The sequence below is a fragment of the Typopeltis vanoorti genome, chromosome 9 (assembly GCF_054136105.1).
Source record: "Typopeltis vanoorti isolate ZY-2024b chromosome 9, IOZ_Tvanoo_1.0, whole genome shotgun sequence".
NCBI lineage: Eukaryota > Metazoa > Arthropoda > Arachnida > Uropygi > Thelyphonidae > Typopeltis > Typopeltis vanoorti.
In genome coordinates this window covers 43530735-43546175 of record NC_143557.1, presented here as the reverse complement: position 1 = coordinate 43546175, position 15441 = coordinate 43530735, and the positions used below count along the sequence as shown (strand labels likewise).

The following is a 15441-nucleotide window of genomic DNA, read 5'->3' as shown; positions in this document are numbered from 1 at the left end:
AAACTGGCGTCTGTGTGGTAGGTCTAGCATGAGTGACCACTGACTCGAGAGCACCAGAACTGAATTGTTGAGCTGTGAGAGTCTGGCAGGTTGTAGCTTAAATTATTATTCATGTGATTGGTCCGGGACTATCTCTTTTGATTCAAGGATGCCTCTCTCAAGTTCGTCACTGCATTCATGGATGGCGAATGTAAGATTCCAGTCTATCTGATGTTGGTGTTCTTCTAAATTGGAGTTAGCGGATGAAAGGGCGCTTGCATGGGTTCTCTTATAAGAGATATCACATTTATGTTCTTCCAGGCATAGTGAGTATTGGTTTGTCCATAATAAGGTTTACTGCACTCGCAGTGATTTTGTATACCCCAGGAAATTGAAGTTGGTTGTGTTTTTGTTTGGGTTGACTCAGGAAAAAAACAAAGCTTTGGTAGGGTGGTCAAGTAAGTCTTTATGTTAAATTTCTTCATCATTTTTGCCAGTTTTGGTGATAGAGAGCTTATAAATGGCAACTGAATGTGAGTAATAGGATGGGAGTTATCTGGTCGAGGTTGAAGACGTGAATGTAGACGCTTTCATGATACCCAAGTAACCAATAATAAACAGAAATTCTACAATATATTTGATATGTTTAAATCAAATATATTGTAAAAATCAAATATATGTTTAAATCAAATATATTCTATATGGTATAGGTAATTATATTTTAACCTGCAATAATCAGATATGACATATTTGCATATGACTGACACATCTTAAGAAAGTAATATGCTTAAGTGCCAATAGATTTTTTTCCAAATAAATAAATCTCCAATTTACAGTTGTGGTCTTATGGGTGGTGCAAGAAATTACTATGACAGTTATTACTATGAAGCAGAGATTTGTGATAGAGAGCTTATAAACAGCAACTGAATGTGAGTAATAGGATGGGAGTTATCTTCTGGCCAAGGTTGAAGACGTGAATGTAGCTGCTTTCATGATGCCCAAGTAACCAATAATAAACAGAAATTCTATAATATGTTTGATATGTTTAAATTCTATACGGTATAGGTAATTATATTTTAACCTGCAATAATCAGATATGACATATTTGCATATGACTGACAGATCTGAAGAAAGTAATATGCTTAAGTGCCAATAGATTTTTTTTCCAAATAACTAAATCTCCAATTTACAGTTGTGGTCTTATGGGTGGTACAAGAAATTACTATGACAGTTATTACTATGAAGCAGAGAACTGAATTACATGTCATACTATAAATTCTAGTTATGCATGTGTGCATTGAACAAGAGCCTTCTCCACTTCCTGATTTAACCTGATTCCAAATGAGTCGTGGAAATACATCAATTTATATTTTCTTCCATAAAAATAAAAGAGAGTATATGATTATTTTGTTTTTTGTTGACCAATGAACTTAATAGACATGCCTTATGATGCCTATTTTTTCTTATCTAAATACAATGGTCATTATTTAATTATGTCTTTAATTAGATAATATTATTTAATTAGATAATAGGTTTCAATTATCTTTTCTGTATCAGTTTGCCAATTACTCAAAAGTGCTTTCTGGAAATTTTCAGAAAGCGTTTTTGATATGATGTTTGATTCTTATCAACTATCTTTTGCTACACACAGTTAAGATATTAATTGTAAGTACATTTATTTTCTACTTTCATATTAATTTTCTCAAAATTTCATAATCATTGTAATGTAAAAGTTTGATTTTATAATTTCCTATTTCTATCAATTAAGCAATTATAAAGCAAACCTTTTGCATTGCGATGATTATACTCTTTTGAAAAAATGAATAAAAAGGCAGCAAATAAATGCACTTACAAGTTAATATCTTAACTGTGTGCAACAAAGCAGAGTCTAAAACTATAGGCCTGAAAATCCTTACAGGCACAAATCTCATAAATAAATTATTTAATAATAATGCTTAAGTTTAATGAAATAATTTATATATTTTTTTCCTACCTGCCAGCAGCTTGATCCACTGCAGCTTTTACCCAAGTAAACTTTCGACCAACATTTTCTTTGCACCAGGTATATAGGCCAAGAATTGCCTCTGGACAGTGAAGCCCAATTAAGGCCTCAACAACATATACTAAAACCTGCTCAAATTCCATTCCCTAATAAAGAAAGATAAATAATGAAAACTTTCTTACCACAGAAGAACAGCAGACATATTTATTGGTAATTTTTCAGGAATCGACAGAGGCAAAAATGATTTGGGGGAGGGAGGGGGTGATGATAATAATAATAATACAATGTGGATACTATATATGCAAGAACAGAAAACACTTAAGTGATCTTTGCAAAACATATGTATTTTCAAATATATTTTAAGAAAACCTTTCAATTATTTATGTAATATGCAACTTTTTTTTTTTTTTTTTTTGAAAGAGCAATCTGGGCATTAGGCCTCCCATGCCAACTTACTCAACTTGAAATATGAAATCTTAAAGTAATTTTTCAAAAATATAGTGCCCACAAACAATATTCAGTTTTATTTCCTGAAGACATTCTAATTAGCTTAGATGCCGTTTCCTTTTATCATTTTTCTGCAATGCCTCACAGTTACTAACAAAGGATTTTCCTCCAGACCATCATATTAGTTGATATTGTGCAATTAATGATATTGGCATTCTCTCTATTGAAATAAAACTATATCTCTTCTCCAGCCAATAGTCTGTGTGGTCAAATCCTACTGCAGGCATGGATGTTTCAAATAGCCTTAGGTAGCAGATGAATTTTAAACTGGCCAATTTCTTCCTTCATACCATGCTTATGTGATCTTTCACCAACAAATGCACCCTTAGAAGAGTATGAAAATTATCTAAGACAAATCTGACTAAGACCCAGACAAATCAGTGTCGGCCTGGTTGGCTTATTTGTTAGCATAACCACTCTCCAACCAACAGGTTGCAGGTTTTTGAATCCTGCCATGGACATGGGATGTTTGTGACTGTATTTAAGTGGAAGATGAATTTCATCACCCAGTGTGAGACCACCACCCTACTCACTGAAGGCCTGAAGTGACTGAATAAGTTCCATATTTGCTCTCTAGAGCAGGATTTCTGGAGTATGTAAAAAAAAAAAAAAAAAAAAAAAAAAGCTTAAATCTGTACCATGGCATAAAATACGGCAGGGTAAGGATGTCAGTGATGCATGGGATATAGTTAAGGGTCATCTGGAGGAAGCAGTATTAAATTGTATACCTCAGGTAAGGAGGGTTAATTGGATGGGAGTTAGGTGGATGAGTAATATCATTAAGCACAAGCTGCAGAAGAAGAAAATGCTGTGGAAGGTATATAAAGAGAAAGGTGACCAGCAAACTCATGAACAGTACAAGGCTCAGGCAAGAAATGTGACCAGCATGGCGATGAAGGCAAAATCAGATTGTGAAAAGAATTTAGCCAAGCAGGCCAAAGGAAATCCCAAAGAGTTCTTTTGTTGTGTGGCAAGTAAGAGGAAGAATGACTATGGAAGATTAACCTTAATGAGTGATGATGGTCAGGAGGAGACAGAATGGATAAAATAGTTGAGTTACTGAGTGACCACTTTGCAAGCATATATCTTCCTAGTGAGGTTACTGCTTTAACCTATGTGACAGACACTAATCTGGGAACAGAGGTGGATGAATTGGAGGTTCTTACGATACTGCAGAATCTCAATGTAAATACAGCTGTGGGATTATATGGGATATCAGCTAGGATTTTGCAAGAATGTGCAAGAGAACTGGCAATGCCTTTGACTAAGCTGTTTAATTTAAGTCTCAGCTCTGGTAGAGTTCCAAGGGAGTGGAAAGAGGGCAAAATTATTTCTTTGCATAAGGGAAGTTCTAAGACTACAGTTGCAAATTATAGGCCAATCAATATCTTAGGTGTGGTGGCAAAATTACTAGAAAAATTAGTAAAAAAGAGAATTCAAGAATGGGTAGATAAAAACATAATACTTTATGAGGTTCAACATGGCTTAGAGAAGGGTCAGTCATGCCTTATTAATTTACTAACTTTTTATAATAGAGTAACAGCTGATTTGGAGATAAAGGAAACAGCTACACAATGATTTTGCGGATTTTGCAAAAGCGTTTTACAGAATACAAGATGAAACTCTATTATGCAAATTACAACAAATGAGGATCAATATGACATTGGTTAAGTGGATAAGAGGGTGGCTGCTGGACAGATATCAAAAAGTGGTCTATAGAGGGCAGAAATGAGGCGAAAACAGGTGACTAGTGGTGTGGCACAAGGTTCAGTCCTGGGATCATTACTGTTTAATTTGTACATAAATGATATAGGAAATAACCTGAAATTATATGTTCAGTTGTTTGTTGATGATGCAAAATTATGTAGAGTAATAGTTAATCAAGGCATGGAGAGCTTGCAGGATGATTTACATAGGCTTGTCAGTACAGATGATAAATAGATTACAAGCCATGTATCACATTGATTGCACTGTACTCCAGAAAATAGATGAAGCTAGAGATTTAGGGGTGGTGTAAACAGAGAGTTAAAGTTTAGAGGGCATATTCCTAAGGTTGCTAAGGTAGCCCATAAGATTACTTGGCTATTAAAGAACATATTAACAAGAGTAGAGATAAGGAAGTTGTTATTTCTCTTTATGAGGCTTTGATAAGCTCATATCTAGATTAATGTGCTCAAGTCTGGTCCCCTGGGTTTCTTGGGGATGAGGAAGCAGTGGAGAGGATTCAGAGGCAAGTAACCAAGACAGTGAGTGGCCTGTGGAATGTTCCCTATGAGGATAGATTGAAGGTGTGTGGATTGCAGAAGTTGGTTGATAGGATAAAAACGAGCGGATAAAATAGAAACATTTAAGTTGCTTAAAAGGTTTTATAGGATAGATGCAGGGGAAATGTTTCAGCACTTGACCAGAGGGACCAAAAGAAGGGGTCAACCCTGGAAGTTGAATAAAGGTGTGGTTAGTAGTGGTGTAAGGACTAGATTATTTGCTTGGAGAGTTGTGAATGAGTGGAATGGGTTATGAGTCAGTTGTGAGTGCTTTGTCTGTTAATGGGTTTAAGGAGATTGTGTGGATAGATTGGGTCTCCCGCAATGGGTCTTCACACTCAATGGAGGTGCCCATGTAATAATAATAGTAATAATACAATAATAATATAAAAAAGTCCGAATCCACTCGTTCATTAATCTAATCTGAATAACAATTGTTTCAACCTTAATGACATTTCCCAGTTTCAGGAAGAAATCCTATGAATTACTCCCCGTTTTTCAACTTTCATAATATATCAAAAATCGATATATTATGAAAATTGATATAATATATCACTTTTCTTAACACACACAAAGTAAGTTACATGACACTTGAGCACTTAATATGTGACCCGCTGAAAGCTCCAACTGAAAGTAAAAAAATTCAAAGATGTAGGTGCCTGTAATTTGCATGCTTGCCAATTATGGATCATCATACTACTTAACATCCAAGAAGTCTGGAAACTTAATTGCTATTTTGATAATTAAACAGTCAACCTTCATCGCAACATTCAATTATTCCAAACAGCCAATCTGAACCAGTAAAGGGATCAGAAGCCCATAATTGTGTGTGTGGTGTAGTGTAGTGTTAGAGATCAAACCATTCTCATGCACTTCCTTGTTCTTTAATTATTATTCTATACTAGTTGATTGCAATAGTGTTAGATATAGTTGCAGTTGGTTGAAAATGTTGCACTGTATAATATTACATAAGTTATTATTTCATTTAAACAGCAATATTCACTGGTAAAAGTTCTTGAAGAGTTCCATAGCACACATTCAGTGTCAGTATTGTGTTTTGGTTGGAAGACTTAGTTTTGAATCCTGTCTCAGGAACATATATCATTTACAATGACTTTTCAACTCAGGTCTCATACAACAGTGTCCAGATTTCTTACTCTAAGAAACTGGGTATTTTTACCCCACAAAACAGTAAAAGCTGAAACACATGATATTTACAAACAAAATACACCATGAGGAAAGAACCCAATGGACACCACAGTGTGAGGAACAAACAACCATTGCACCCAGCTTAATACAAAGTAGGACTGTGGTGATAACTGCAGCAATCCTGCATGGCATACTTTCCGCAAGTATATGATAACGATCAATGGGAATTTTAGACTGTTCTTTCAGTAAGTATGTAATGAGGTCCTAGACTGTTGTGGAATGGACATCCTTGACTTCATTGAATTCTCCAGTTCATCTGATGGATGTTCAATAGGGTTGAGATCAGGGCTCTGTGAGGGGCCAGTTAAGTGTGGTGACATTCATGCCCACTAACCACACAGTTAAGGTATGCAATTATATGACACAGTGCACTGTCTTGCTGAAAGAGAGAATAGTCAATTCTGTAGAAATGCCACAAAATAGGAAGCCCTGCATTGCCCAAAATATTTGGATACCTCTTGGAATTCAATGTTTGTGGCACCATAAACAAAAGTGCAATGTCAAACCATGAAATACAGGACCATACCATCACACTGCCAGCTCCAAATTTCATAGTAGGGGTTAGCAACTCTGGTAAGAGACGTTCAATGGATATCTGTCACATCCATACCCGTCCATCTCGGTAGAGGGTATAGAGTGATTCATTGCTACATAACACAGCCTTCCAAGATGATGTTGCATGTTGGTTCAGGTAACATGGATCCCATCACGGAAACTCATATTGTGACCTTTCTGAATGTTTTTGTGCAGATTCATGTTCCAGTCTATGTCCAGAACTCTGCATACATGCATCAACTGACAAATGGTGGTTTTTACATATATCCTTCATAGCACCCTACAGTCAGGTTTCGTGAATGTGGTGGGTCATCCACTGCAGCTGACACTTGCGACTTCCTGCTCTTCCATCTCAGTATGGTATCACTGATTGTTGACCTGGGATGGCCCATTTGTGAATAATTTGCCAAACAGATAAGCCTGCAAGATGGCATCCTATTAGAATGCTCAATCAAACTCCATCAGTTCCCTTCTAGCAGCCATTTAATCTGGTCACAGTTGCACTGACTTGGTAGCATCATATTCCTGCAATTTATAATGACTATAAACTTGTGACTTGTTAAATGTCACCATGCACTTTGCATATGGGGTGTCTGTTGACTTCTTTCCAAGCAGTATATATTCACTAGGCCTCGAAATCCTAATAAGGTCACTTTATCCCAAAAAAAAATTAATATTAGTTCGTAGATTGTGGGCTGTAATGACTTGTAAGTTCCACTGATGAACAAATTCAGTATGCCTGCCTTGTTAAATAATATCAGATTATTTATAAGAGCTCAAATTATGAACTTTCGATACTGGATGCTGATCTTGGTATTTTATCTGCACATTCATGAATTCTCCCTCACCCAAGTCACTGTCGCTATGTGCAAAAACAAAATGATATTCCTTGATAGGCTTGAAGTCAAAGCCAACCCAAAAAAAGAGAAAACTGATTTTGATGGAGATTAAGAACATCATCAAAACTAAGAGAGGAGTATAACATAAGATCTTTCATCTGGATAGTAAGACAGTATAGTGCTTTGATACTAATGAAAAACACTACATTATCTTCATCCTATTTGAGAATGGCACTGAGAACATTGGTTGTGGAAGATCTGAAATTATGAGTATTAAAAGTTGTCCAACTGAGTCATAAAGATTAGAGTGGTGAAAATATAAAAAAGTCTGGAGGTAACTTATTATATCTGTACACATATGCAAGTGATATATGGTGGCCTCAGACAATAAGCATTAGTAAGGCTTGGTTCTCAGAACAAGCTAAGTGGCACTCAGTATAAAGATAAAGGACAGGAGGTAGCATATACAGCTAATGATCTTAGATGTGTTAAACTGTGAATGAAATTGTTTTGTATGTTTTATTCTTCTTTCACATTTAACATAATCTGCTATATCCTAAGCAAGATATGTTTATATATTATTTGTTAGTCTCTTGCTTAATATTTATTATTCATGTATTTTCCTTGAATTTTATCAGAAATTATTTAATTATATAATTTTAATATATGTTATGTTAATGAAAGGACTCTGTAGAAAATACCATATGTTTTATTGCTATATTCCTTCAGTAATATTATAAAATATTCTATGTAAGTAACTTTTATGTGCCTTATGTGAACTGTAACATAGGTTTTATTTATTATATTTGTAAATGAAAGTGAAGAAAAAATTAAGTAACTATAATATTTTTTGTTATTATTTTTCATTACTGAGTGTAAAGGTATAGTCTTATATAATGCTTATGTTTACGTTTTGTTTTGATCGTCATGGAGACAGAAATAAAATAGAATGCGCGAGCTTGGGGCATGAGCTGCGGTAATTGGAAGGAATTAATATGAGTTGGATGAGTGAACAAGTTTAGGCAGGAAGAAGGAAGGTATATAAAAGGGAAGGTGAAAGTAAACAAGGAGACTCAAGGGCAGGACATTCAGGGGCAGGAACGTTCAGAATGCTACGGAGACGAGGAGAAAACTTATAGGCGGCTGAGAGTGAGATCAGCGGTGGCAGTAATAGGAATTTTAGTGCCTTGATAGGATTAACAAGAGACCAGATGATTAATAGGATATCCAGAATAATTTCATTAAGTTCTAGAATTACTACGTATTCCTATATCGCTTTGAAGAAGGATTATGCAAAGCTCAATTTTTTATGCAGTAGTAAACATGGAACAATTATTCTGCCTTATAGCAAGTCCGTTAAGATTTGAGTAGCCCGATAAATATTAATTCAGTTATCTCCATGAAGAATTCTTTTAAATAGTGATGCATCAGAGTAATAAGTGAATAAAGTTTTGATATGTGTTCACATTGAATCTGATGTGCTAAGGATTAATCCCGGTAAGAACAGTCCTACTTTATTCTATTTCAGCGTGAAGATTTAAGGTGATAGCTCCATCTCTAATATCCTAACATTTACAGTGCCGTTTCGCTGAGTTTAGCCAAAGTTTGAAACTTGAAAGTATTTCCCCTTGAAGTAATAGCTGCCGCCATTAATAATTTAATAAGTGCTTGCTGAGAGCCTGTGTAGCTCAGTGGATGTGGCGTTTACACACCACGGCGCTTGGCCGCACGAAGGAAGACTTGGTTTCGAGTCTAGTCGGTGACTAGAGGAAATTTTTCTAAGCCTTTTTTCGACCGGTTCCCGAATTAGTCGATCTCTGGCACAGGCAAGTGGGTTTTTCGTCCCGTAAACTCAAGAAAATCGACCGTAGAACCCACATTATTTCAGACATTAAAATATATTGTGTTAGGGTTAGGGAACACGAGATGGCGGCACATTTGAGCCATCTCTCTTCACTGCGTACCGCTTAATTAGTGATAGCCTTGGGCCATCTATCTCTGATTGGTACCAGTGGAGATTGAACTGCCCACTCAGTCTCCAAAAGTTAGATAAGGCTAAATGGCCTCGCCTACTCCCCATATACAGGAATAAAAAGGCGTTAGATGATGATGATGTGCTTGCTGACTGAGTGTTAAATTATAGAGTGCAGCTAAGTAATACCAGTAAATTTGTTTACTAAGAAATTCTGAAGTTCTGAAATGTAAGAACAGTTTTTATTATTAGGAGAACTATGAATTTAGTGTCTGAAGACATGATGTTTGATTCTATGTGAATATTTTGACCGGAAGAATTAAGTCTTTTGTATTATCTTATTTTGAGAGTTATAATTTTATGTACCTGTCATATAACCTTGTATTAAATGTTTTGTTTTATTGATTTCAATATTGTATGTGCCTGATTCTTTTTCATTGCACCGTTCATAAAAAGTTCGGATCTTGCAGGAGCCTTAAGTGTAAAATATTAAATTCAGCCTATGTGATTAATGAGACTGCTAAATTAATTCAAGATTGATTTTACTATTCTGCATAGGCTATTCTAAATATAGGGTGGCACAGTATAAACATAAATTTCCCTATATTTTGATTAGTAATCAACTAACAATTAATTGATTTTATTAAGAACAACTTTACATCAAGATGGCAGATTCAAAACCAGGAAGTATGTTCCAACAGATGATTAGTCCAGTTAGGTCAGAAAACTATGATCACAATATTAAGAACTTTTGAACTTTGCTAAAGCTTTTAACAGGATACAGCATCAAAGACTACTGAATAAATTGCAGAATATATGGGAAGATTATGAACTATTACCTAAAATAAGAAGATGGCTGATTGACAGATATGTCAATCTGTGCTCCCATGCACCAACATATCTTTTGGAATCATGCTCCCCTGCACCACTGACATATCTGTCAGTGGTGCAGGGATGCATGATTTCGAAAGATTTAAGGTGACAAGCGTGTAATCAAAAGGACCTGTACTTGTCCACTGTTTTTTAATCTTTATATTAATGATGATATTGAGAAGAATTTCCCAACAGACAAAGAGCTGGATACTTAGGAATGCAACTGAGATGCAATACACGATGCAATAATGGTGTAATGCAATATACGATGGCATATTAAACCAGTAGGATTATGTGAGAAGAAATGCATCAGGCTAGGTATCTTGGAGTTTAAATAAATAGAACTTTGAAGTTTAGGGCATAGCAAAGATTGCAAATAGAGGATAACCGCAATGATGAAACAAATGTTGGGGAAGGGATCTTTATAATTACAACTAATATAAATCTTCACAACACAATCGAGTTCAAATTTGAACATAATCATTTATAAAAGACCTGTGACTACAAGAATATCCAGCCTTTATCAGCCAATGAAACAATGAATGTGTTAAAATGTAATTCCTAAGTGAACTCACATATAAAAGGTCTGAAATACCAAATTAAATTTCTTCCTATTTCGTAGCCTATTCAATAATACTGCAAGGATTCTTGCAGTAGCTGAGTGATTATATTTTTAAAAGCATTTTAAGCAAAATATATGAAGAAGTGATGTAGAAGTGCAGAAACAAAAGTCAATAAAACAAATTTAGGAAATGAGAAGTTCTGTTTCAAACCCATTGATTAAATGCATTGTCAAATTACCATGATGTACTAGGTGATTAATTATTATGGGTGACTTCAATTATCCAAACACTGATTGGGTAGAAGAGAAGTCTCATGATGCATGTATGCGAGACAACTTTCTTAAGCAGCACGTGAAAGAGTAACTCACGGTCAAAAATTGAAAGATTTCATCATAGCATCAAAAGGTGTCTCAGTTAAGAATGTGAATGTTTCGCCACCAGTTGGTGACAGCGTTCATGCCATGCTGTACTGGGATGTAGCTAACCATATACATGGTCCAATTAGGACAGGTTATTGAATGCTGAATTACAAAGCTGAAAATTATGGCAAATTGTGGCCTAAAGTTCAGAAAACAAATAAGGTGGGAGTGAAATGGATGTGCAGTCTTATTAAACAAGAGATTCATAAAAAGAAGATGATGTGGAAGGAATATTGTGAGAATGAGAGTGAGAGGAGTTACAGGCCCGAAAAGTTACAAGTATGATAAGCTAAATCAGAGAATGAAAGGAAATTGGCCATGCAAGTTAAAAGCAACCCAAGAGAATTTTATCAATATGCTGCAATTAGAAAAAAAAATCAATGTAAAAGAATAACATTAATGAATGCAGATGGTACCCTTGTGTTAGGGAACATTCAAATAATGAATGTTCACTTCACTAAGATCTATCAATCCAGTGTATGTAACATTGTGCACAATGCTACCAACTATACTGGATGAAGAGATAGAGGTGAATAGAATTAACGTTCAACAGCTGTTACAGAACCTGGATAAAAATTTGGCAATAGGTATAGATGGATTGTCAGCATATGTGCTAAAGCAATATTCAAATGATAGGAAAGAACCCACAGGAGTGGAAACAATGTATGACAGTTGATGTTGCAAACACCGATGTATAACTATTAATCTATCAGCATCTCTGGAGTGGTAGTGGTAAAGATTTTAGTGAAGTTGGTAAGATCTCGCATACAGAAATGGGTGGGCAAACAAGACATACTTTGCAAGGAACAACATGAGTTTACTAAAGGGAAATTATTTTTTAGCAATCTGCTCATATTCTATAATAATGTTACTGGTGAGTTGAATAAAGGGATTGGATACACTATGAAACTGTTGGACTTTGCAAAAACATTTGATAGGGTATCACATGAAAGGCTGTTACATAATTAGTAGAATGTAGGATTGGAATATAAGCTACTGACTTAGATAAGTGGGTGGCTGAATGGATATATAGCAGGCAAATCTATCAGATTTAAGGTGACCAGTGTTGTTTCCCAGGGAACAGTCCTTGAAACAATGTTGTTCAATCTATACATTAATAACATTGGAAAGGACCTGACAGGAGATGTTCAATTGTTTGCAGATGATGCAAAGATAAGCATAACAATCAGGGATGCTACTGATATACAGTGCTTACAGAAAGATTTGAATAAACTGGAACATTGGACAAATGATAATGGCTATCAATTCAATGTTAATAAATGAGAAGTTATGCACATCAGCATGATGAAATTCCCAACAGCATATTCTAGTTAACATTTCTTGTAATACAACAGTATTACAAGAAACTGATGAGGATAGGGATCTTGAAATTATGGTACAAAACTGAAGTTCAAAGGACACACTGCAAAAATTGCATATACTACTCAGAGGATAATTGCAATGTTAAAACGAACATAGATATGTAAGGATAAAGAAACCATTTTGCCTCTTTATATGAAGCCATGACCCCGCCGTGCCAGGTTGGTTCTGTTCAAGGAGGTGGGTGGTTGTGGCTCTGTGATGATTTAGGGAGCCTTCTCATAGGTCCCTTAGCGTGTTTGCCTTAAAAACTGTGAGCCACCAGAATGTACTGGCTGATCACCTCCACTCTTTCATGGCCTTTGGCATCCTGCAACCGATGATCTGTTTCAGCAGGACAATGCGCTGCCCCCACTGGGTCGCAACCACTCAGTGGTCCCAAGATCCCTGGATTTAAATTCGATTGAATCTCTCTGGGATGCTAAGTGAGACATCAGATCCACATATCCAGACCAACATCAAGGAGCTAGTGTGGAAAATGCTGCAACATGCATGGCTGGAATTACCTCCAGCAACAACCCTCTGGCATCTGATGGAGTTGATGCATTGGAGAGTACAAGGTGTTATTTGTGCAAGAGGAGGACCAACATGCTATTAGGTAGGTATCAGCAATGTATTGTTCATTGAGAGTATATTTCTTATACTACTTATTTTGCTACATTATATAACATTCCTATTAAAGAAATAGTTTTAATAAGACTAAAATCTAGTCAAGTCCATAATCCAGACTGCTTGGGATTTCAAGGATTGGCTTTTGGACAAAATACATTTGACAAGCAATACATAAAGTGAATACTCAGTGATATCCTCTTCTTCTGCTACATGCAAAAATCTTAACTGTGGAGAAGACACTAGTTACACAAATTTAATTACATGAATTTATCACAGTACATCTTGTATATTTCTTGAAATGTATATATGCAGTGATGATACTGAAGAACAGATTGAAAAATCTCAAAGACTGCCTGGTAGGGAACAATTAAGGAAGACTAGGTGCTATGGCAGTATGATTCACTGCCTTTGGTTCCATGCAATTTTAAAAACACAGTAATTATAAAGCACAGTTTATTTATAATATTTCTGGATTTCAAACATCTGGATTTGAGAACATGAACCCATACATTATTGGGACTCATATGTATTAATGAACAAAAAACTTATATGATTCACGTCCCTTGGTTCCATGCATTTTTAAGAATGCAGTATTTTCATACCACAGTTCATATAGGAGCCTAATATCTCTCACACATGAATTTGAGAAATTTAACCCATACATTTTTGTGACCCATTGCATATTAATGAATAAAATACTTTTTTTAATCAATAAAATTTTTATGTAACCACAACTACTTACTTGCAAGTTTCCAGAATCTTTCATCTCTTGTAAAAGTTGAAAACCTTGCCTTAAAGCTATAGCTTTCTGGCCAGAACGAAGTGCCACAACAACAATAGCCATTCGAACCCGTGTCATCCATTCCTGGCAGGTTCCCTTGTTAGTACGGAAAAATGTTCGAACAGTCTGAAAGTATAAGGAGAAAATAAGAAAATCTCATTAATATGAGTTTCATATACTACATCTTAAGAAGATATAGTTGAAAAATTATTATAGTAGATGATAGTAGTGAAATTCACTACAGCTGTAAAACTATAATAACATCTGCAGTCTACCCAATGCTATTTTTTAAAAGATACCTCAATAAGCTTAAAAAATTATCAAGAAAAACTATATTAAGTCGTCAAGACAAAAGTCTTTCCACTTATCATACAAAATGAATATTTCTCATAAGACCCTGCCTCTCCTAGAAAGTGTTACATTTCATAGTGGAGAGGCTTCTTTGGTGGCAGACAGACAAGGCTGCCATATCAAAGGAAGGTTCCAGACAAGTACAATCTAAAAGAACTACAACAGCTGACTGAGTGGAAGAAAATATTCTATATTTGAATGGCCAGATTGGCAAAAACCTGCAGCAGAACACATACAAGCAAAGATCTTGGTCTTCATGCCAGTGGAATTAGATCTCTGAGATGCTGAATACAGTGTGTACCAACATTCTTACATTACAAGACATTCGCAGGCATCGTCCAAAGAAAGATAACCATCATTGCTGCATATTATCTATAGATGTTCTCTGGGAATAAGTAAGTGAAAATGGGAACAGGACAGACGATCTGAAGTTCCTAGTCAAAAAATTAGCACATAGCTAATGAGTATGTGATTCGGTCTTCAAGTAGATAACTAAAAACAACCATGAAACAATCCATTATGCTCACATCAGATGGGTGGGGAACTAGAAAACATGCCCCAAAATAATTTTTGCCTGGTTAGCTTCTGAATACCATGGAATAACCATTCTGTGGTCAAAAACAATACTTTCACTCTGCAACTTGCAATGTTTAGACTCTTACAGATAGATTACCATGCTACTAACTAATCTGAGGGGGAGAATGAGTTGTAAAAGAAAAACACAAGCAATGTAATGAAATATGGAGATCAGGGTATGCCCCCAAAGAGTGGAAAAAATCGGTCTTGGTTGTTCTTCATAAGGAAGGCAGTGCTTTAGAATGCACCAATTACAGAACTATTGCATTAATGAGTCATCTTGAGAAAGTACTGATGAAAATACTAACAGAACACCTGGAGGATCATATGGAGGCACATCTTCCTGATGAGCAAGCCGGATTTCGACAAGATCGAAGTACAGTGCAACAAATACTCGCACTAAGACTAATAGCAGAAAAAGCTCGAAGAAAGAACAAAAAGATATACTGCTGTTTCGTGGACTTCCAAAAAGCATTTGATAATATTGACCAAAATATAACATGGGCTGTCTTGGAATCCTATGGTGTGGACAATAAATTGATCTGCCTGCTGAAAGATA

General features: G+C 35.6%; 1 protein-coding gene across 1 annotated transcript in view; it reads right to left on the bottom strand.

Annotated features, from left to right (window-relative positions):
- nonC (serine/threonine-protein kinase Smg1) overlaps positions 1-15441 on the bottom strand; it is a 1124353-nt gene that overhangs the window by 799221 nt on the left and 309691 nt on the right. Inside the window, exons 20-21 of the mRNA XM_090398044.1 lie at positions 13917-14081; positions 1973-2127 (exon numbers count right to left, since the gene is read on the bottom strand). Coding sequence (XP_090254170.1) covers positions 1973-2127; positions 13917-14081 — 320 coding nt within the window. The remainder of the gene's footprint in view (positions 1-1972; positions 2128-13916; positions 14082-15441) is intronic.